The sequence below is a fragment of the Trichosurus vulpecula genome, chromosome 8 (genome assembly GCF_011100635.1).
Source record: "Trichosurus vulpecula isolate mTriVul1 chromosome 8, mTriVul1.pri, whole genome shotgun sequence".
Classification (NCBI taxonomy): Eukaryota; Metazoa; Chordata; class Mammalia; order Diprotodontia; family Phalangeridae; genus Trichosurus; species Trichosurus vulpecula.
In genome coordinates this window covers 110074548-110099715 of record NC_050580.1, presented here as the reverse complement: position 1 = coordinate 110099715, position 25168 = coordinate 110074548, and the positions used below count along the sequence as shown (strand labels likewise).

General features: G+C 37.2%; 1 protein-coding gene across 1 annotated transcript in view; it reads right to left on the bottom strand.

The window, feature by feature from the left end:
• Nucleotides 1-1433: 1433 nt before the first annotated feature.
• Nucleotides 1434-25168, bottom strand: part of LOC118829600 (cilia- and flagella-associated protein 43-like) — a 168140-nt gene continuing 144405 nt past the window's right edge. Inside the window, exons 32-40 of the mRNA XM_036736553.1 lie at nt 21360-21446; nt 20782-20870; nt 17986-18193; nt 15778-15890; nt 11530-11689; nt 5756-5920; nt 4256-4336; nt 1819-1972; nt 1434-1600 (exon numbers count right to left, since the gene is read on the bottom strand). Of these exons, the coding sequence (XP_036592448.1) occupies nt 1434-1600; nt 1819-1972; nt 4256-4336; nt 5756-5920; nt 11530-11689; nt 15778-15890; nt 17986-18193; nt 20782-20870; nt 21360-21446 (1224 nt within the window). The remainder of the gene's footprint in view (nt 1601-1818; nt 1973-4255; nt 4337-5755; nt 5921-11529; nt 11690-15777; nt 15891-17985; nt 18194-20781; nt 20871-21359; nt 21447-25168) is intronic.

The following is a 25168-nucleotide window of genomic DNA, read 5'->3' as shown; positions in this document are numbered from 1 at the left end:
GCTCTTTTTGTGGTGGCAAAAAATTGGAGATAGATATGTCCATCAGTTGGGGAATGGCTGAACAAGTAAGTTGTGGTATATGATTGTCAGTAACAACGATATTGAAAGGATATCAACAGTGAAAGACTTAGTTATTTTGATCGATACAGTGATCCAAGACAGTTTGAAAGGACTCATGTTGAAAATTGCTATCCACTTCCATCCACTTCCATGGAGAGAACTGATGAAGTCTGAGGGCAAATTGAAATATAATCTTCCCACTTTTTCTTGCCTTTTTTTGGTAATGTGGCTAATCTGGAAATATGTTTTGCATGATTTCACATGTATAATGCTTATATTGCTTGCCTTCTCAGAGGGGTATGGGAGGGATTTGTGGGAGGGGGAGAATTTCAAACTCAATTTTTAAAAAATAACAAGCATTAGAACGTGAAAATGTTTATGTTTTAGATATGGGTGAAAAAAGGGTTCTCTCATTTATCAAATAAAGCAACTCACATATTTAAAAAAGAAGAAAAGAAAAATTGCCTTAATTTCCATATTATACTTGAGAAAGTTTCCTTTGGGTATATGAATAAAATAGATGTTGTCAATTTTGTACTGAGATAATAGTCTTTTAAAAATGTTTTAAAAATATGCTTTTTTGTTGATATCTTCTGTTTTACATTCCCCTAATTTCCAACATACCCTCTCCCTCTCTAAAGGGGAAAAAACTTTTTAGAAAACTAATCAACATGTCATCTGCTCTGACACGTACAGTGTTCCATACCCACAGTACCCTTCCTCCGCAATAAAAGGATCAAGATATATTCTCTTCTTTGAGGCCCAGCTTTGTCATAATTTCACAACATTCAATTGATTTCGTTCTTTCCAATGACATTGCTATAGTCATAGTGTAGATGTTTTTGTGGTTCTGCTATCTTCACTTTGTACTGTAAAATAGAAATCTTTCCCTGCTTCTCTGTTTCTTTCATATTCATCATTTCTCACAGTGTAGCAATATTCCACTCCCAACTGATGTACATATACTTTGTTTTCTGTTCTTCCCAACTGCAAAAAAGGTGATGCTAATATTTTTGATATACATAGAACTTTTTATCATTTACTGTCTTGATGCCTTTTGCTGAGATCTTGGTTAAAAAGTGTGAATGTTTTAATTACTTTCTTAGCATAACATCCTGCAAAGATTTAATCTTGCTTACTCTTAAACAGAGACACATTGATAGTTTTTTTAAACACTTTTTATTCATTAACTACAGAATTTACATTTTTACAAACTTTTGGGATGAGCTAAATATCAATTAAGGGTAGAGTTTAAGGGGAAAATCAGTATTTTGTTTTTCTCTCAGTGAAGAAAAGAAATTTCAAATGCCTGAGAACAGAGATTTCTTCATGATATTTGATATATTCTGCCTCACACATTTTTGCCAGTATTTCTACATATGAATAAGTGCAGGAAATGTTTTCATTCTTAATCTTTCAACCTCTGCCTGTAAAATTGAAATTTGTGCATACTGCTCTTTTGAAATATCAATTAGCTTTTGTTGTTGTAATGTAGCCTCGTAACGTTCTTCAGCAATCTTTTCACAAGTCAGCTTAAGCCCTATTTCAAAAAACAACAAAGTGGAATCACTGTCTAAAATATTGAAGAAATGTCATTTTTCATGACTGGATTAATAAAATTTTCAAATATATTAAGAACTCTGTGAACTGCTCTAACAAAATGGTAAACTGCTGTGCAGCTTTTAAATTTGCTAGTCAACTTTTTAACTGTAGAAAGGCAATTTTATCGCATCCGAGGATTGGCAAAAATCGACTTACCAATTGTTTGGCAGATGTGTTTTCTTTCAGAGTTACACAACAACTCTTCGTATAGCATACAGCTTAGAGTATAATTTGCTAAATCGTGTTGATAGTTCATTTTTCTCAGTTTCTTGAGTAACTCTTTTTGGGCTTCCACATCTCTTTTGTGGTTCTAGAAATTTTATCATGACACAATCACCACCACCCCCCCCCCGAAAAAATATGTGAAAAAGGCATTGGAACTTATTATATGAAGATGCTATCAAAAAGCTTAACCATATTCTTTTATATGTGAATTATCATTGACATAATATGAATCAAAATACTCTGTATAACCCTCGAAATTGAAGCAGAGTAAAAAAGTTGAACATCATCTCAAGCCCAAAATGACTTTGTTGTCATAATCTTAATTTTTACCTAACCATCAACAAATATTGAGCATTTACTTTGTGCAGGATGCTTAAAAAATATTACAAACATTTTTTCAGACACAAGCTTTTCAAGGACAAATGCCATCCCATTGGCTCTGAAGATCTAAACTATAAGATCGATGGATACAAGGTCATTCAGTCAATGACACTTGTCACATACAAGTTGCTGAGGTGATTATAGTATATATATTACCAAGTTTCCCAGACTGGCAATAGATTATGATTGCAGAACCGAAATTTCCTGCTCTCTAATCCTTTGTCTAATGTGATCTCTAATTTCTATTCCCTTTCATCCCTCACCATTCTCCCAGTTAATAAGCCCTAATAAGGCTTCTTTCCTTTTTCCATTTGATCACTGGAATGCCCTCCTTCCTTACTTCTGCATGACAGATCTCTCCCCTCAAATTACAACTTAAGGACCACCTATATTTGAAATCTCTCTTGATTCTTCCCAACTGATAGGACCCGGCCACCCTAACCTTGTATTTAAATACTTCATATTTACTTGTATTTTCTTTATATTTATTCTATGTATACTTACATACATACTTGTGTCCCACAGTATAATGTAAGCTCCTTATGAGAAGACATTGTTTCATTCTTTGTATTTGCATCCCCAGCCTGGCACATGTAGGTGCTTAATTAATGTTTGTTGATTGAATGTTCTTTCGTTCACTCAATTCTCCCTTACGTCACATCTCAAAATCTCTCTACCTATATATATTCATTTTCCTTTGCTCTACACTCCAATAAAAATTTGACCAAGGTCAAACCCTGTATTTGTGCCTTTGATTCCAAACCTTGCCTTTTCCTCTTGCTTGCCCCATGGATCATTCTTACTTATGGGCTCCTTCCCTGCTGTCTATTAACATATATCTCTAATTCTTAAAAATTGTTTATATGACCCTGCCATCCATTCAAACTATTGTCCTGTGCCTCTTTTTCCTTTTAACTGTAAAATTCCTAGAAAGTTGCCAAGACTGTTATCTACACTTACTTCCCAACCACTTTCATTCTTGCTCTCTTCCCTCTTCTACCGCTACTCAAAGGTTGCCAATACTCCCTTCACTATTAAACTTAAGGCCCTTGACCTCTTTTCAACTTTTGACCCTGTTGACTACTCCCCTTTGGATTCGGTCTCTTCCTTTGTTATCTGTGATATTGCTCTTTCCTGGTTCTCTTAATTGTCTGCTCTTTTGTTCTGTCTCCCTGAAAGCGTGATTTATACTTTATCCCTTGGTCCTCTCATCTGTTCCCATCAGTTCAGCTATGACCTCTGCATTGCCAGTTGCCTGCTGACCATTTCCACCTGGATATCCATTAATATCTTTAAAGTGGTAGGTTTAGAGCTTATCTTCCACCCTCATTCAAATTTCCTCCCAGTCACTCAAATTAGCCTCCCTGATTTTAGTATTTTCCCCTCTCCAGCTTCCACATAGGAACTGCCAATATAATCTTCCTAAGATGATGTCACTCCCATGCTAAAAACCAACAATAACAACCAAAGCTTTCAGTAGCTCCTTATTGCTTCTAAGACAAACTTTGAACTCCTCAGGCTGGCATTTAAGGTCTTATCACAAATGACTGCCCTTCATACCCTCTACATGCTAGCAAAATTGGACATGCCTCCTCTGGCTTCTGTGAATTTGCATCTGTTGCCATGCCCAGGATGTATTCTTTTCTATTTCTCTTCACAGAATCCTCATGTTTAATACTCTGCTTAGCTGCCTATTCCTTGAAGCCTTACTTGCCATAGATTCTCATGGTTATCTACAGGTAATAGATATAATCTCCACCCCCACCCTCTCCCCCCAGCACACACTCCTTGAAAACAGGGATAGCTTTGTTTTTTGCCTTTGTCTCCCCAGCAACCAAGGATATTTTGCACATTAGGTGCATCATAAATATTGAAGTGAACTTCAAAGATTCCTGATAATTAAAACCTCTAATTTCACCCTGAAACTCAAGTATTAATTTAGGGACATTTCAGAATTTATATTATATACACTAAGGTTGTATCTTACTTTATCCATAGAAGCAAGAGTCTGCTCCATTTGAGAAATCTGGAAGCTAACCATGAGGTCATAGTTTTGTTCTCTTAGGTACTACAAGGAAGAAAGATCATATTAATACAGATGAAAAGTTCATATTCTTTGTTACTATGCCTATTTGAATAAGCAGATAATGCATCATTCTACCCTGTATTCAAAGATACTGTTGGTTTGCCATGATTTTTTTACCACCTGTTTTAGACATTAAAGTTCTATGTACAGTGAAGATGATTTACACTTGACCACCCATACTCTAATCTCAAGTCTTGGTACTCATTTTCCACCATATTTCCACTCCAGGATGTCATCATAGCCTCAAGAATATTATATTTTAAGGTCATATCAATTCTGAAACTCATATGTCCTCTGTACCTCCTGCCTCTGAGGTCTCTCCTCTGATTGGAGAGGGTGGAAGGTGGACATTGGAGAACTCCTCCAAGACTCCCATTTAAGGTGGGTGCAGGGTGGTCATCTCATCATTTCCCATACTGCTGTATTCCTTTGTACTTCATCATGCCCCCCATCTCTCCTTCACAGCATCTTTTTATGTGTTGTCTTTGCCCATTAGATTGTAAATTCTTTGAGAGTAGGAACTAGCTTTTGCCTACCTTTCTATCTCCAGGACATGTTACAGTGCCTGGCACATAGCAGGTTCTTAATATTTATTAACCGAATCTTACTGTCCTCTCACCCAACAAATATAATCAGTTGTCAGATCAAATCTGACCCCTCTCTATTCACACAGTTGCCACTTCAGCTTAGGCTCTCATCACCTCTTGCCTAGGTTATTGCCCTGGCTTCTTAATTAGTCTTCCTGCTTTCCAAACCATCTTCCTTCACACTGATTACAAAAGATGATTTTTCTTAAGTACAGACCTGACCACGTCACTTCCCTAGCCAGTAAACTCCAGAAGCTCCCCACTGCCTCTAGGATAAATTATAAACACTTTTGTTTAGCTTTCAAAACCTTTCACAATATTGCCCTGACCTTTTTGCCCTCCTCTTACATTTCTCATCTTCCCTTATTCTGTGCCAAACTAGCCTTACCCATTCTTCACATATGATATGCCATTTCCTTTCTCCATGACTTTGCAATGGTTGTTCCCCATGCCTAGGATGCCCTTCCTCTTCATTTCCATAACTCAAATACCACCTTATATAATATTAAGCCATTCTAGCCTTCCTTGCTAATTAATAACTTACTTTTTAAACTATGGTGTACTTAACTACTTTGTATTTGCTCTATATGTACATATTTACATAGGTATTTGCAATCTATCTGATTAGAATATGTTACTTTTGAGTGGGGATTGTGTCATTCACTGTATTGTATCAGCCTGGCACATAGTAAGCACATAATAAATACTTGCTGATTGAGTGACAATTATAGAATCAAAAGGTGTTTTATAAAATGCTGCTGGATCCATGTGAATACATTTTAAAAAGTGATCTGTATTCAAAAGGGTAATTTACCATCTGATGAGCTCTTGAAAAAAACAGCATCTGAATATCCCAAGCCTTTTGGTTTAGATCTTCCATTTCCATCACCATTTTTTTATGTTCCCATTCGATCTGAAATATTCCTTTGTGATACTTTTTATTTTCTACCATGTTGGTAATTTTCCTTTGACAGTGGACCTTGCAAAAAAAAAACCAAAAAAAACCCCAACACATCCAAATGTTTAGATAACACAATCCTGCACATCTGCCTTGTAACTAGATATAACTAGATAAAACTAGATCCCCTAAGATGATAATAGTTAGCATTTGCATAGTGCTTTCAGGTTTGCAAAATGCCTTACAAATATCTCGTTTTATCCTCAGATCCACCTTGGGGAGACAGGCACTATTATTACCCCATTTAGTAGATGAGGAAACAGAGCCAGACAAGTAAAATGGCTTTCTCAGGGCCACACAGCTAGTTCAGTGTCTGAGACTGGATTTGAACTCAGGTCTTTCAGACTCAAGACCCAACTCTCTATCCACTGTGCCACCTCTAAGAGACAAGCAAGATGAAAACAAAAGAAAAGGCCTTCCAGCCTTCGGGAGTTATAAACAAGAAGTAACCTTCAAGGTACCTTCAAGAAAGTGTCTCCCATCCATGTCAGAATGATATAAAATTCCTTGAAATATGTAATAACAGATAATTTGTGACAATAACAGGGCACCTCTGATTTTTAACATCAACTTGAGGTATAAAACAAGATAGATATGACACTTTGCCATTGTCATGGAGGATATCCACTGAAGGGTCCAAATTAAAGAATGATCCTCTGTAGATGTGCTCTGATGGCTCCGTTTTTTCATATGACATGTTTTGATTGCATCAAGCTCTGGAATACTACTAAACCTCATAAACAAAATCCATAATTACTCAAAGTAGTTTGGCTCAACTATCCACTCTGGAAAAACAAGTGGATGAAGAATACCCATTGTCTACATTATGACATATAGCAACACCTGGCATTTATATAGCACTTTAGGCTTGCAAAATGCTTTATGAATATATCATTTTATATTCACAACAATCCTGAGTGTCTGGTTGTTTTAGCATTAGTCCATCCTCCCTCCATTCAGCCACTAAAATGACTTTCCTAAAGTGCAACTCCCACACTCAATAAACTCCTGTGGCTCCCCATCACCTCCAGCATCAAATATAAAATACTCTCTTTGGCATTCAAAATCCTTCTTAATGTAACCCATCCCCCAGCTTTTCCAGTCTTCTTACACTTTATACATCCCCACCTAGTACTCTGATCCAGGGACAATGCCCTCAGGACTGTTCCATCTCTCAGCCTCAGGCACTTTCTCTCACTGTCCCCCATGCCTGGTATGCTTCCCTCATCTATGCCTCCTGGCTTCCCTAGCTTCTTAAAAGTCCCAGCTAAAATTTTACCTTTTACAGGAAGTCTTTTTCCCAATTCCTGTTAATTCTAGTGCCTTCCTTCTGTCAATTATTTCCTATCTATCCTGTTTAGAGTTCATTTATATGTAGTTGTTTGTATGTTGTCTCTCCCATTAGATGGGGAACTGCCTTTCTTTGTATCCCCAGCACTTAGCCCAGTGCCTGGTATATAGCAGGTACTTATTAATAAATGCTTACTAACTTTTCACAGATGAGGGAATGGAGGCACAGAGATCCTAAAAGACTTGCCCAGGATCACACAACTAATAAGTGTCTGAGGCTAGATTTGAACTCAGGTCTTCCTGACTCCAGAACTGTAAAAATATCATGTACCAATGTGAGTACTGACAATGAACTGGGCTTGGAATAAAATAGGAAAAAAGAGTAAGATGAGATACCTTTGGAAAACTGTGCCATGATTTTACTGACCTCAAGTATTTTCCTCAAACAAAAGTCCTTCTTTTTGTGATGTTATCTCACTGTCAATCAGTTTCCTTAAAGCTAACTTATGGATTACTGAAGGGCACTGGTGAGTGTGAAGATGCTCCAGCATATTACTAGGAATTAAAAGGGATCATCAGGGAGTTGTATGACTCTGAGGAAAGAGGGCAAGGACAGACAGCATTGGGCCAGCTGTGACTGCCCTTTCTCTAGCCTTCTACAGGGAAAACCAGGACACAAACTCAGAAGAGGACAACAATATCAAAACACCTGTGTCTCAAGCCCAGAAAGAACTTATGGAAGAGCTCAAAAAGGAGCTTAAAAGTCATATAAGAGAGGAAGAAGAAAAATAGGAAAAGAAATTAAGAGTGATACAAGAGAATTATGAAAAGAGTCAACAGCCTGTAAAACTGCTTTAAAAGAAGAATTGACCAAAGGGAAAAGGAGACACAAAAATCCACTGAAGAGAACTTTAAGTCCCTTAAAGAGTACAACTGGCCAAATAGAAAAGAAAGTACAACAGCTAATTGAGGAAAACAACTCCTTAAAAGTTAGAATTGGGCAAGTGGAAGCTATGACTATATGCGACATCAAGAATCAATCAAACAAATTCAAAAGAATGAAGAAAATGTAAAATGGGAGTATATTATGGGAAAAACAATTGACCTGGAAAATAGATCCAGGAAAGACAATATTAGAATCATTGAAAACCTGAATGCCATGATCAAAAAGATAACCTGGACAGCATCTTTCAAGAACTTATCAAGGAAAACTACCCCAATGTCCTGGAACCAGAGGGCAAAATAGGCACTGAAGGAATCCACCAATCACCTCACCAAAAAGATCCCAAAATAAAAACTCCAAAGAATATTATAGCCAGATTTTAGAACTATCAGGTCAAGGAAAAAATCCTACAAATGGCCAGAAAGAAACAATTCAAATATCAGGGAGTCACAGTCAGGATTACACAGGACTTTGCAGCTGCGACATTAAAGGATAGGCTGGGGGTGGGGTGTCATCAAACATGTATTCTGGAAGACAAAGGAGCTAGGACTACAACCAAGAGTAACTTACCTGGAAAAATTAAGCATAACATATCAAGGGGTAAATGGTTATTCAATGATATAGAAAGATTTCAAGCTTTCATTAGGAGAAGACCAGAATTGAACAAAAAATCTGATCTCCAATATCAAGACCCAAGAGCAGCTGAAAAAGGGAAAAGAAAACAAAAGGGATTCAATAGAGATAACCTATTAACATCCCTACATGGGAAAATGATACTTGTAATTCTTCTTTTTGGTTTTGTTTTTTGTTGGTTTTTTTTTGGCAGGGCAATTGGGGTTAGGTGACTTGCCCCAGGTCATACAGCTAGTAAGTGTGTCAAGTGTCTGAGGCTGGATTTGAACTCAGGTCCTCCTGACTCCAGGGCCAGTGCTCTACTCACTCCGCCACCTCGCTGCCCCTAATACTTGTAATTCTTAAAAATTGTATCACTAATAGCACAGCTAGAAGGAATATGCATGGAAGATGTAGGTATAAAGTGAATTTGAGAGAATGACATAAAAAATAAGGTATGTGAAAGAGGAGTATACTGGGTGCACAAGGAAGGAGAAGTAGAATGGGTAAATTATTTCACATGAAGAGGCACAAAAGACCTATTACAGCGAGATGGGAGGGTAGGCAACTAACATTGCTTGAACCTTACTCTCATCAGTATTGGCTCAAAGAAGGAATCATATACACAATCAGTTGAATGTAGAAATCTATCTTACCTGACAGGGAAGTAGGAGGGGAGGAGATCAAGTAAAGGCTGGGTGGGGACTAACAAGGAAGGGAAGATCAGGGTGGGTGATAGACAAAAGCAAAACACTGGTGAGGAGGGAAAGGGTGAAAGGAGAGAGAGGAAACACAGAAAGAAGAACAGGATGGAGGGAAATACACATAGCAATCATAACTGTGATGTGAATGGGATGAATTCTCCCATAAAATGGAAGTAGAGAGCAGAGTGGATAAAAAACCAGAATCCTACAATGTGGTGTTTACAAGAAACACATTTGAGCAGGGAGACACACACAGAGTAAAGGTCTAGAGAAGAATCTATTATGTTTCAGCTGAAGTAATAAAAAAAAAAGCAGTGATAGCAATCCTGATATGAGACAAAATAAAAGCAAAAATAGACCTAATTAAAAGAGATAAGGAAGGAAACTACATCTTGCTAAATAAAAAGTACCACAGACAATGAAGCAATATCAATACTAAACAGATATTATTCACCAAGTGGTATAGCATCCAAATTCTTAAAGAAGTTAAACGAGTTACCCGAATAAATATCAAAATTATACTCAATTGTCCCCTCTCAGAATTTGATAAATTCAACCCAAAAATAAGCAAGAAAGAAACTAAAGAGGTAAATAGAATATTAGAAAAGTTTAGACATCAAAGATAAAACATAAATTTTGACGTAAGTGAATTAAAAGAGCAAGGAGTAGTCTACCTGTCAGATCTCTGGGGAAGAGAAGAATTCATGATCAAACAAGAGCTAGAGAGCATTACAAAATGTAAAATACATAATTTTGATTATATTAAATGAAAAAGCTTTTGTACAAGCAAAACCAATACAATCAAGATTCAAAGGAAAGCAGAAAGATGGGAAACAGTCTTTATAGCCAGTGTCTCTAAGAAAGGCCTCATTTCTCAAATAAATAGAGAACTCAAATTTACAAAAATACAATCCATTCCCCAATTGATAAATGGTGAAAGGATATGAACAGTTTTCAGATGAAGAAATCAAAACTATATGCATATGAAGAAGTGCTCTAAATCACTTTTGATTAAAGAAATGCAAATTAAAACAACTCTGAGGTACCACCTCATATCTATCAGATTGGCTAATATGACAGAAAAGGAAAATGATAAATGCTGTACAAGATGTTGGAAAATTGGGACACTAATGCACTGTTGGTGGAGTCATGAACTGATCCAACCATTCTGGAGAGCAATTTGGAACTATGCCCAAAGGGCTATAAAACTTTGTATACCCTTTAATCCAGCAATACCACTACTAGGTCTGTATCCCAAAGGGATCATAAAAAGGGCAAAGGACCTACATGTACAAAATATTTATAGCAGTCCTTTTCATGGTATCACAATATTGGAAACTGAGGGGATGCCCATTAGTTAGGGAATAGCTGAACAAACTGTGGTATAGGAATATAGTGGAATACTATTGTGCAATAAGAAATGATGAACAGGCAGAGTTCAGAAAAACTTGGAAAGACTTGTACAAACTGATGCAAAGTGAAATGAACAGAATCAGAAAAACATTATACACAGTATCAGCAACAGCTCTTCTCAGCAACACAGTGATCCAAGACAAGTACAAAGTACTCACGAAGGAAAATGCTATCCATATCCAGATAAAAAAGTGATGTACTCTGAATGCAGATTGAAGCATATGTTTTCACTTTATTCTTTCTCAGGTTTTTTTTTTCATCTTGATCTGTTTCTTATTTCACAACAGTGACTAATATGGAAATATTTTTACATGATAGCATATGTATAACCTATATAAAACTGCCCACCAGTTTCAGAAAAGGGGAGGAGAGAGAGGGAGGGAGAAAAATTTGCAACTTAAAATCTTATAAAAATCAATGCTAAAAGTTTTCTTGATATGTCACTGGGAGAAAAATAAGATACTATTTAAGTCTATTAAAAAGGATGGCTCACTAGGTGGGGAGGGGAGGGTATATTCAGAAATGAAAGTGATATAAAAACAAAAGGTAGCAATGAAATTTAAAAAAGAAAATAGAAAGGGAAAAGGTGGAAACTAAACAAGGAAAAACATTATTCTTAATTCATATAGCAATTATAGTGTTTTTTCTTCCTGAAAATTCATAATTACCCGGATTGAATTATTCAGATCCTCAATTACACTCCTGGTAATGATAACAGATTCAGAATAGTCTAACACAAAATGGAAATTTTCTGTTTCTACTTGTCCTTGTTTAAGCAGGAATTGAACTGTCAAATCCACCTGATAAAAACTTTTATCCTTCTGTAATCTAAGATGATAAAGAATGAGAAACCATTTGTAGTTACTCTCCTCTATTTGTTTTACATCTAATTTAGTAACTGAATGAGAATAAAGCATGCAAGTCTTTCCTACCTTGTAGTTTATTTGTAGTATGTCTTCTACATACCATATATATCCATGTTGTCCCCCTTATTAGAACATAATCTCTTTTAGGAAAAGGATTCTTGCTTCTGTCTTTGTGTCCAATGCTTAGTGCATTGGCTGGCACATACCAGGTGCATAATAGGTATTTGTTGATTGATTGAAGTCATGTTGAGCCACTTTACTTTCAAAATATTTGAACATTTCCCCCAAAATCAGTTTTCACAAAAGTAGCTATAATCATTCTTTCTAGTCAGTGTGGGTAATTAAAGTATTGTGTAGACATAAATGGGTTCATAAAATGTTATTCTAAAATTAATAATACTTGACTAGTCAAACTTTTATTCTGTTAAAATGATTTAAATTTGAAGAAAAAGCCCAAATTACTATAAGGCATAAAATATATTAAAAGCTTTGCTTTACCCTGCCTTTTACCAAATTACCAAATTGCTGAGTAATTTAACTGTTTTTCTTACAGTGAAGCTTTTTTTTGAGGCAATTGGGATTAAGTGACTTGCCCAGGACCACACAGCTAGTGTTTGAGGTCAGATTTGAACTCAGGTCTTCCTGACTCCAAGGCCAGTGCTTTATCCACAGCATCACCTAGCTTCTCCTTACAGTGAATAGATTAATCAGGAGATTTCCATAGCAGTAAACTTGCATGCCAACTATAATTATAGATTCATTAAATTTTATGAATATAGGAAAAATTAAGCAGAGAGTTGAAGCAATTATCTAGAATAATTCAGGTCCAAAAAAGTGCTTCTAAATAAAAAGAGGGTAAATTGACTAATTCAACTAGCAACTCACATTTTATTAACTGGTCTCTAAAGTGGGAACATGAGCTCAAAGGGGTCCCCTTGGAGAGTGAGAAGATGGATCACACCCTCACCTCTCCATGATAGCCAATCTTGAATATAACCATATTTCCCTTTTCCACCCTCTCCCTTGGCTGGGCAGGCTCCCAACTCTTCCTTATCTGCCTTGTGTGAGCCCCTCAAAATAGCTGACCAGCACACTTGAACCATTAGCTAGAAAAGTGCCACTGGGAAAATTCTCCCCATAGCAATATATCCACTCTCTGCCCCTTGGATCACCACACTGAATACAGCAGGCACCCCTCAATGGCTCTGTATCCCTTGACTAACTTTATACTCTTGAGGTGGTGGTAGATAAAAGGACGCCCCCAAGCCCTTTTCTCTTCATTTTTGGTGGGACATAATGAGTCTCAGAGAATTAGTTGGCAGGGATGGGCTTCAAACTGCATCACAGATCTTACTATCTTTCCCTTCAAACCATCTCTATTTCTGAACCTCCCTATTATTACTATCAAGAGCACAAAATCCTTCCAGTCACTCAGGTTTAGCCTTGGTGTCATCCTAGAATCCTTTCACTGAATTCTCCACATCCCATACCCCAGCAGTTCCTAAATTCTATTATTTCTATCTTCACAAAGTCTTAGATCTTTCCCCTTCTCTCTACTGACACAGCCACCACCATAGTTCAGGTCCTCATTACCTCTCAGCTAGACTATTACAATAGATTCCTAATTGGTCTTGCTACCTCAAGTTTCTCCCCTCTCTAATTCGTGCTCCAATAAAACTGCCATCTTCCTAATGTCGCTCACTTGCTTAATTCACACCAGTGACTTCCTATTCTGGGACCAAATAGGATTTAATTTTATCTCATTCCTTTTCATTTCTAGTTTTGTGTAAGTTTTGTAATGTATACAATTCATAGTGCAGTAGTGTGATAATTTGGCTTGTAAACTGGGAAATAGACATATACTATCTGGTCATGCTCAAAATTTTTTACTCATAGAAGAGTGCAATTGAAAAAGTTTGGAGACCATTAAACTGGAGAAGCACTCAACTTTCTAATCACTAAACTTTTGTTAGTGTGAACTATTATTGTCTATAAAATAAGAATAATATACTACTTACCACATAAGATTGTTATAAGAAAATATTTTTAAAGGCTATATACATTTTTTAAAGATTTAAAAAAACTTTAAAAGGCTATATAACTTTTTTAAAAGCTATATACATGTGAGTCATCCTCATCCTTAATAAACCCCTCACTAGATCCTACCATCTTCTCAAGCTATTATCTTCTTTCTCTCCTTTTTACAACCAAATTCCAAAAAGCTGCTTACATTCATCGCCTCTCACCCTTTGCCACCTGGCTTTCACCCTCACCACTCAACTGAAATTTCTCTCTTCCAATGGTCTCTTAATTTTCTAATCCAAAGGACTGTTACGGATCCTCATCCTTCTTGAATGCAGTGCTGCATTTGACACTATTGGCCACTGTCTTCTCTTGAGTTTCCTTTTCTTTCTGTGATTTCATGTCACTGCTTCTTCTTGTTTCTCTCCTCTTTGCTGACCATTCCTCATTCTCCTTTAGTGATGAATCATCCTACATTCATATCACGTTACCTAACTGTAGTTATACCCTAAGGGACTGTACTGCCCCACCCCTCTTTTTCTAAATTGTCTTGGTGGCTTTATAAGTTCCCTTTGATTCAGTTGTCACCTCTAACCAGATGACTCACAGATTTATAAATCCAGTCATAATCTCTGTCTTGAGTGTCTATCTCATATCACCAGACTACCCGCTGGACATTTATACTGGGTATCTGTAAGCATCTCAAACTCAGTATGTCCAAAATAGAACTCACTATCTTTTCTTCTAAACCTATTCATTTTCTGAATTTACCTATTTCTTTCGTGGTAACTAAAATATTTTCAAACAAAGGTTTCTAGCATCAGATACATACCCACTCTTCCTCACCCCACTTATCTAATCAGAAACCAAATCTGTATTTGACCTCCACAACAGCTTTCTTATCCTTTCTCCCCACTTACATGGTTACCAGGCTACTTCGGCCCCTCATACATTTCACCTGGATTACTGTATTAGCCTATTAATTGCAACAGTCTATTAGATAGTCTTTCCACCTAAATTTTGTCCTTTCTTTGATTTATCCTTTACCTGTCAAAGTATTATTCTTAAAGCACTGGTCTGCATGTGTCACACACACACACACAACTCACACCCCTTCAACAAACTCTTGTTGTTTAGTCATTTCAGTCATGTCCAGCTCCTCATGACTCCATTTGGGGTTTTCTTGGCAAAGATACTAAAATGGTTTGCCACTTCCTTCTCCAGCTTGTTTTACAGATGGGGAAACAGAGGCAAACGAGGTTAAGTGGCTTGTTCAGGGTCACACAGCTAGGAGGTGTCTGAGGCCAGATTTCAACTCAGGAATATGAGTCTTCCTGACTTTAAGCCTGGCACCCTATCTGGTGTATCACCTAGCTGCCTATACCCTATTACCTATAGCATCAAATACAAACATACACAATTGGCATGTAAAATCCTTTACAACCTATATGGCACAGCCAAACTAATCTTATTATTGTGCCCCTTTGCCTAGAAGGCATTTCCTTCTCACTTCCATTTCTTAGAATCCCTAGTTCTTTTAAAGATCAGCTGCATTACCTCTTACTGAATCCTTTTCTGATACACACATATTTCATTTACTTATATGTGGACACGCTGCTTTCCCACAATAGAATATAAGCTCTTTGTAAGTAGGGCATGTCTGTTTTTGTATCCCCAGCAACCAGCCCAGGACCTGATCAGGGCTTCATTATTGGTTTTTTTTAAATTATTATTAGCCTTGTGAAATTAACCAAAAAACCTGGGCAGAAACATTAAGAATATTTTATAATAATGAGCACAGCAAAGGGGCAGGTCAAAAAGTCCCAAGCTGACATATCAGATTTCATATAATGTGATCTCAGGTTTGAGCTCTCAAAGTCTTGGGTCATAATAATAATGAGTACTTCAAAGTTATGTCAACTTAAGCTGATGTTAGTCTCCTGTACAATGGAGATTTACCTCCAAATTAAAAGAATTTAAAATAGGCATATATATGAAAGTGACTGAAAGAATCAATAGTTATATTACACAAAGAGTTCTTGGAAAATTTTTTCAATGTCCATTTGAACCTTTTCATCATCCTCAGTTCTCCTCCGGAGGAAGGCCTGAATTTCCAGCAAACCAGCAGCTTTCTGCTTTACCTGAACAAAAACCAAAGCGCAACCTTCTCAGAAAAGAAGACTTTGAAAATTAGAACAAACCTGTCTCAGTAACTTTTTTAGAAAAAATAATTTCTTTTTTTGTAGAAAGAACTAGTAAATTGTATTATCAAACATAAATTAGTCTCCTCCCTATCTACTTATTATGTCAAATAACTGCAACTTCTATGACATCCTCTGCCAGTACTTGGAGTGGGTATCAAATTTCCTTCTGATGAAAATGAAATACGCAAGTAATAAGATTTTCTTCTTCTGGCTTCTAGTTCTGGAATTTGTTTCCAACATCACTCAAAAGATGGTAGGTCATATGTTAATGCCTGCATTTAATGACAGAGAGAGACACTGGGTCTATATTTTTGTTAATATAGTTAACTCTCTCAGGTCAGAAAATTCTGACAATACAGTTAAGTGTATTCTCTGTAACTTTGCTGCCAGTGTGACCCACAGTTTAAGAAGTCCTGAAGGGGTCACGAGTTGTAAAAAGTTTAAGAAGCCTTGGCCTAAAACACTGCGAGGTTAAGTGGCTTATTCAGCACTGCATAGCCAGTAGGCGTCAGAGGTGGGACCTCAAAGTCAGCTATTATTTATTTTTATTATTTATGCTAAGTGTGGTTTTTTGAGGGGTGAGAAGGGTAAGGCATCCTTCTAATGTTCCTCAAGTCAAGCTCACTGATTTTTCATCTCTCGCGTTCTATAAGGTACTGTTATGCCCTTAGTAAAAGAATAATGCCTAGTATGCTCGTTTAAATAAAATAGTTTTCCTTCGTGACTTCCTGGCAAAGAGAAAAACTCTTTCTAATAGAATAGACAGGTGGATTCATACCACCACAAAATTTAAAATAATATTACCAGAATTTCAGAGTGACCAGGGACCCTAGTGACCCATTTAGTCCAAACCATACATGAGAAAGAAGCCCTTCCTCCAACCCCTCCCCCTAAGGAATCCCCAGGATAATCCATGCCCTCCTGGGAGAACTCATTCCATTTGGGGTAGTTTTCATTTTGAGGAAGTTTTTCTTTACACCAAACTTTAATCTGCCCAACATTCCTAGTTCTGCCCTCCAGAGCCAAGCAGAACAATTCCTCCTCCACATGGCAGCTCTTTAGGTACTTGAAGAAAACTCTCATGTTCCCTCTGAGTTTATTCTTTTTTGGGCTAAATAATTCCTTCAACTGATCCTCTTTTATGAACTCAAGGCAATATTCACCATCCTATTTGCCCTCCTCTGGATACTTTTGTGATTATCAGTGTCCAGAAATGAGCATTGTGCTCCACATGTGGGCTGGCCAAGGAAGAACAGAGTAGGCATCTCCTCATGCCTCTCTTAATGTAGGCCATTATCACTTCAGCCTTCTTGGCTGCCATACCCCACTATTGACTTCTGTTGACCTTGCAGTCTACTGCCATCCCCAGATCTTTTTTCAGATGAATGTCTGTCTAAATACGATTCTCTTATACCTACGAAGCCAGTTTTTTGAACCAAAGGGTAAGAATTTACATTTATCCCTATTAAATTTTATATTATTAGATTAAATTTAATATTCTAGCTTGCCAAAATCTTTTTTTTGCATTCTAATTGTCTCATCTAGTGATAGTTGGCAATCTCTCTGAGCTCAGACTTCAGGATTCTAGAATTTATTGTATCACTTCAGTATTACCAGCTATTATATCAGAATGATAATAATAATGATGATGATAGCTAAAATTTCTGTAGCATTTACTATGCGTCAGATCCTATACTAAGGACTTTAAAATATTATCTCATTTGATCTTCACAACAACCCTGGGAGGTAGATGCTATTATTATCATCCCCATTTTACAGATGAGGAAACCAAGGCAGATAGCAGTTAACTGACTTGTCTAGGGTCACACAGCTAGTATCTCAAGGTCCAGCACTCCATGTACTATGGCACCTTCTAGCTGCCACTCATATCTGAATATAAGTCCCTTCTTCATCAAGTTCTCCCTTATAGCCAAGTTTACAAAAGGAGCAAAAAAGCAATTCCTGGATATGCCATATTCCCCACACTCAACATTTCATATTAGTAAGCAAAATAAAATCAAAATTATATTACCCTCTGTTCATTTTCTATTTTGGTTCGTCTTGCAGCACAGAAATATTGCCAGACCGCAGGATCTAAGCCCTCTGGCATATGATGAGGAGAATCCAAATCATCCATGGCTTTCATGATTTGGGCAAGGCTATCCTTCTTAATTCTGCCAGACCCGAGGCGATTGCCATAAGGAGAAGTACACTCTACATGCCCTCTTTGCCTTGGCATCCTGGGATTATCAACAAATTCATAGTAAGTCTTCCAAGACAAAGTAAGTTTATATTCCTGTTAGAAGTCTCAACACTAAGTAGAAATCTTAATAAGATGCTATGTCTTGTTCCTTTTGCCAGAGAACATCGAGATTTCAAGCCTGCTGGGCTTCCCTTTCACGACAGACCACAGAAAGCAGAAAATTCTTTTGCTCCCTTTGAATCCTTCTTCATAAAAGCCCAGAGTCTATCATGGGTTTGAAAAGGTCCCTCTCTCTTTATGTGCACAGTTAGCCATCTACGTAAGATTTATAAGTGGGATGATCAGGGAAGTATAGAGAGAAATCTGCTATAAAAGCTCAGCTTGGAAGAAATGGTATAGTGAACCTCTCCCTATTCTATCCTTTCAATGTGGAAAATCACCTGCGATATTTGCTGCAGTGCTATGTGTGGAGTATCGATTCTCCTCTTATTATCTAAATTTATACTGGCCTATTTGGCTTGTGATTGTAAAGTAATATTCCAGTTCCTCCAACAAAGGGGAGATAGAATTAAGCTTGACACTTAGGAAAAGGTATCCTTCAAAGATGATCTCTTAAGGTACCTTCCAGCTCAAAATCCTGTGAACCTATGAATCTTTGAAGATACTAGTTTATCTCTGAAAGGAATAGTATTATCCACATGTATTTTTAAACATAGGCAAACCAAGGCATTGAGAGTTTAAGTTTTTCAGATTAGCAGTCCCAAACTAGATATGACCTGACACAGTTTAAGTCTGTTAGTGGAGCTACAAAAAACCCTTTAGACTCCTAGATATCCTCCTTATCTTATGTGTCTAGACAAGACATACAAGTAAGTGCTTAATAAATGTTGATTGATCGTTAGATTATATTCCCTCTAATTTAGGAATAGTGGAAATTAGAACATTTAATTATAAAAATCAGTGCTAAATAGTTCCAATGCAATCCTTCTCAGTATAAAGTTGTTATTTTAGATTTCCTTTAAGATTATTTTCAATGCTTTATGCATGTATAGTGGGAAGGAGAAGAGAATAAGCATTTATATAACACCTATTAAGTGCTAATCATTAAGCATTTTAAAAAATATTATCTCATTTGATCCTCACAACAAACTTGTGAGGTATTATTCCCATTTTAGAGTTGAGGAAACTGATGAAAACAGAGGTTAAGTGTCTTGCTCAGGCTCAATACAGCTGGCAAATGTGTGAGGCTAGATTTGAATTCTGTTCTTCCTGATTCCAGGCCTATTGCTCTATCCATTGTACCATGTGTTTCTCCTAAGAGCATAGTAAAATCTTTAAAACTTAGCCAAAGGGAAAGCTTTAATAGTCAAATGTGAATAGAATAGCACCACATGCACAAATATGGAATGAATCGCTTTTAAACTGTGAAAACAGACTACAGTCATTATTGGTACAATTAAGGTGCAATTTAAAAAATATATTCAAAAATATATTGAATTATGCTTAAGACAGATGACCAGGTTCAGTAGCCACTGAAGAACCACCAAAGGCCTTGACACTATCAAGTGGTTCAAAGGGTGTGGTTTAACCAATAGAAATTATACTAAAGAAAAGATATTACTATATGGTTCACACTGTGTCCTAAAGAACACTGGATCTTGATATATGACTTGTAGCTTAAACCTTTTTTATATGTTGTCTCTCTTTATTTGTGAGAAATCAACATTTCTCTCTTATATTTAATAACTAATTATTGTATTAGGACCAATGTTTTTCCCCCTTTTCTTCTTCTTTATTCAGAAACCAACCAATATGGGAAATCTCTCTCAAAGATTTTCCCAGGGCAAGATCTAATCAGACGGTAAAAGCAAATCTAAGTTTGGGCTAATGGGTATATTTCTGCTCATTGCTCAGACAGGTCTGGGGAAAGATTGATTCACCCTATCATCAAGACAGGTGATATGGAAATTGACATCTCTTTGACTAAGATTTGAGTGACCTAAGTCATGTACCCCAACACCTTCATTTTAATATAGTCCTCACCTCCCACATTGTGTTAACCAATCCAAGTTGACTGTCTCCCCTCAGGAACACCTTGTCTTCGAAAGGCATATAAATTGTGACCCCACTGCCATTAGGGGTCTTTGGCCTAAAAGAGATGGCCAAAAGACCATCCTTTTACTAATAACCTGCTGTCCTTATTAATAAAATTATTAAATTACCCAGAAATGATGTTTCTTGAACCTTTTTAATCATCACATTATGAAAATGTGATCTCCTTGAGAGCAAAGATTATCTTACTTTTCTATTTCTATCCTCAATGTTTATCACAGTGCTTTGCACATAGCATAAGCTGGCTCAGCCAATGTTTTCTCTTCGTTTTTTCATTCATTCACCCTCTCAAAATGGTTTACTTACAGTGTTAAACTATAAGGTTCATTTATGAGCTCAATCATTTGTTTAAAATTGCATTGTTTTAATTAGTTTGCCTAGATGTTGTACCAGATATTTTTGTATATTGGAAAAACAAATTCTGATTTTCCTTATTGAGTCAAATTGAGTCAAAAGCAATTCTCCAGAAAGATGTTAACAAAGGGCAAAAAGCCAAACAAAAAGGAAATTAACCTTGGCCGGCGTTTAAATAGTTTGTTGAGTAATTCAGCATGAGGACTGCTAAGTTCAGCAAATTCTTTTTTAAATCCACGCTCTATAACCTGTAGGAAAAACATATTATCACTAGAAATGCATCTAATTTTGAAGCCTTTATCTACTGACATCTCTTCTTCAAAATTCTGTTGTGTCTCATTCTGAAAGATAGCAATATATGAAAACATGTGTGCTAGGGAGTGTTCATTCACTGTATAAAAGGATTCACCAGTTTCTTTTAAATAGTGAATTTAATAGTGGAGTGAAATATTACTCTATATAATTACAGACCTGTAGTCTTGAAAGAACCAACTCCCTCATTTTACACATAAAGAAAATGAGGCCTAGAGAACAGAAGTGATATAATTTACCAAAATTCAATCCACACACAATTTTTAGGAATACACTATGTCACAAAGTGAGATGAACTTGCAGTTAAGAAGCAAAGTCAAACTGAAAAGAGAAAAACCGTGAAGAAATTCTATTTTTTTTAATCCCCCTCCAATCCAGAAATTCAGAGGTAACTCTGTATACAGGAATAGATAGATGATTCTTACTTTGTCTTCTGCAACCAAGTTATCATAGTTCTCTCTGTATGTCTCAACTTCATCTTGGGCCATGAAGACTTCCTTAGCAGTACTTTTCTATGACAGTATTAGGAAAAACAGAACAAAATTAGAGATGCTTTGTGCACAATTAAACAAGTTGGGAACAAGGAGTTAGTGGGCATGATATGGACAATAAGCCAGCAAAGAAGACTGAGAAGGAGCAGAGACTGGTAGGAAGAGAACCAAGAGAGAGTAAAAACACAAAAACCTAGAGAGGGAAGCATATCCAGGAGGAGAGAGTGATCAACAGTATTAAACACAGCAGAAATGTCAAGAAAAACTATCATTCCATCTTTCCCTGTGCCTCATCCATTCTGAACCTATTCTTCTCTCTCATCAAGACCTCTAATCCAGTACTTTTCCATGCTCTGACTTTTTTCCCTTCCTAGTCTCAACCCTGTAGTTAACCATTTTAATTCCACATTATCTTCTATTATAGAATCTCTCCAGGCAGCTAGATGGTACGGTAGATAGAGTATCAGCCCTGGAGTCAGGAGGACCTGAATTCAGATCCAGCCTCAGACACTTACTAGCTGCGTGACCCTGAGCAATCACTTAACCCTGATTACCGCCCCACACACACACACACAAAAGGAATGCCTTACCTCCTTACTTTATTGCCATGTATTCCTTCCAAATCCTGGTTTTGGATTACTCCTGCCATCTGCCTCCTACTCATATTGCTAAGCCAAACTGGAAGTAGTCACACAACCATGCTAATTACCCAGCTACAAATTTTGTCTATCCAATCTCAACTGGAACCTTCTTACAAGACAAGCATTCTTTCTATTCTGTGCTAATAGAGTTTCTATGTCACTCCCCACAGAAGCTATTCCAAATCTCCTCTTCTTCATAATAGCACCTACCTCACAGAGTTGACGTGAGGATCAAATGATTTAACACATGTAAAGTTCTTTACAAACCTTAAAGTGCTATGAGAAAACTGAGGGCATTTTACATGAGCTCTCTCTGTTTTTCATTTTTCATCTCAAAACTACTTTAATTTCATTCCCCACCATTTCCTCTGGTCTCTGAGATGGCCCTTCTTGGTACAAAGTCAATCCTTCTATATGCATGTGCTCTTTATCACATCCCCTTGTGTGGGGGATGTGATAAAGCAGCAACAGATTTGCTCCCTCAGTCATTCCACTCCCTAACTTCCAACTCTCCAGATCTACTGGTTTTCTTCCCTACTCCCTTCAAATATGGCCAAGTCTCACCATCTTAAAACAAAGAAATTCACTTGGCTTACCATACTCTCATGCAATCATCCTCTATCATGTGATTTTCCCTTTCTTAGCCAAACACCTAAAACAAGTTAACTATATTGGTTGCTTCCTCTGGTCCTGCTCACCCCTAAACCCTAAACACCTAAACCTAAATCCGCCTTTTGACCTCTTCACTCAACTGGAGTTGTTCGCTCCAGAGTTACCACTGATTTCTTATTGGACAAATCCAGTGGTCTTTTTTTTTTAGTCCTCATCCTTCTTGACGTTTCTGCTGCATTTAATACTGTTGACTATTCTTTACTCTTTGGGTTTTTGTGACATTACTCTCTCTCTTGGTTCTCCTACTTGTCTGACTGCTTCTTCTGTCTTCTTTGCTGGCTTATCATCCATATCTCACACCTTCTAACTGTGGGTGTCCCAAAGGCTCTGCCTTGGGCTTTCTTTTCTTCTTTCTCTATCTTCTTATCTTTCCACATACTATCTCATCAGATCCCATGGGTTTCATTATCATCTATATGCCTCACAAATCTTTCTATCAAACCCCAGTCTGTACCTTGAGTTATCCATCACCAACTGCCTTTTGGACATTTAAAAACTGGATGTCCCAAAGACATTTTTTTTTATTTTTTTTTTCCCAAAGACATTTTTAACTCAACATGTTCAAAACAGGACTCACTATCTTTCTCCAAAGCCTATCTTTCTTCCATCCAAACTTACTTCACATATCCAAAATCTGGCCATTTCAGCCTCTACAATATCTCTTGTATCCAACCTCGTCTGTACTCCTACAGCCACCGTCTTAGTTCAGGCCCTCAACACCTCCCATCTATAGTATTACAATGCCCTTCTAAGTAGTCTCCCTGCCACAAATTTCTCTCCATTCCAATCTATCCTCCATACTATTGCCAAAGTAATTTTCCTTAAAACTATATCTAACTCCTACTCACTAAACTTGAGCATCTCTCTCTTGCCTCAAGGATTAAATAAAAACTCTTCTGTTTGGCTCTTAAATCCCTTAACAACCTGGCCTCAATCTGTATTTCCAGCCACATTATATATTACTCCTCAGATCCTAGAATTTAGCTAAACTAGAAGATGACAAAGTAGCAGGAAGCAATATAGCCTAGACCCCCACCACCCAAACTCCTCCAAGCAGATTTTTAAAATGCACCAGACTGAATCCTGATGGATTAAATCCAAGACAAAAATCATATTAAGTTATTTTTCCAGCTCAGGTTGTCACAGAGAGACAGACATGGAGGTCTGTGTATACTGGAGACAGGGTCCTTGTGGAGCTCTCCAGCACTCAGTGGGAGGCTGTGCACCAGGGCAAGAGGAGATAGATCCATACTGGAGGAATGGGTGCCAACTGGCAGATTTTTTGCACACTTCCCACTACTGGGTCACAGATTCAGGGAGGGCTGGGGAAGAGATGCTCTGGATTAAGGGGCAGTTGTGGACCCTGGGCTGCCTAACAAGAAAGGAGCAAGTGCAAAAACAACCTCTAGCAGTGGTGTGGCTCAGACCCCAGAAAAAGAGCAGGGTCTGAGTTCCAGTGTCTAGCCCAATCTGAAGCCTGTTGAGGAATGGCTAGGGCAGAAATCCCAGATCAAAGGAGAGCCTGCAGTTCTTTTGCTCTGATACAGAATTTTCCAGCTGGCTGATAAAGGTTGAGTTCAACTGTATTCTACTATTGCTCAGACCCAAATACAGTCAGAAACTGCAGAGCTCAGACAGGGGTGAGAGAAACAATCACACTTTGCCCTGGATCAGACCATTTTGGGAACACCAAAAGCATGTAGGGCCCCAGCCCAAGTTGTCCCTGAAATCCTAGAATAACATAATACTTAGTATCCCAAGAAAGCAGCAATGGAACCAGCTCAGATCTCCCCTCCAGAACTGCACAGAGCCTGGCCCTAACACCAAGTCTGAAGTCAGTAAGTAGGCTGGAAGAAAAAGAAAACAAAAAAGAATTCCACCGTATAAAACAATTATGGTGCTATAGGGCTACTCAAGACAAACCCAGAGAGGAGAATGACTATAAAATATCCATAAGCAAAACCTCAAACAAAAACATGGTTTGGACAAAAATTCCACTAGAATTCCTGAAAGAGATGAAGAGTTTAAAAAGACAGTTAAAAATCTTTTTATGAATGAAAATGCTAGAAGAAAAATATAAAAAGAGATGGGAGCTATGGAAGAAATAATTGGAAAGTGAATTAACAGTTTGGCACAAAAGGTACAAAACTTGCCCAAGCAACAGATTCCCTAAAAATGAGAACGGACCAAACAGAAGTCAATGATTCCATGAGACAATAGAAATATTAACCTAAAGTCAAAAGAATGAAAAAAGTAAGGTATCTCATGAAGAAAAACTAACCAGGAAAAAAGAGCAAGAGAAAATGTTTAAGCATCACTGGACTGTGAACATCATGAACAAAAAAGATCCCTAGACATTCTATTTCAAGAAATCTTAAAAAAATAACCACCCAGATCTCTTAAAACTAGAGAACAAAGTGGAAACAGAAA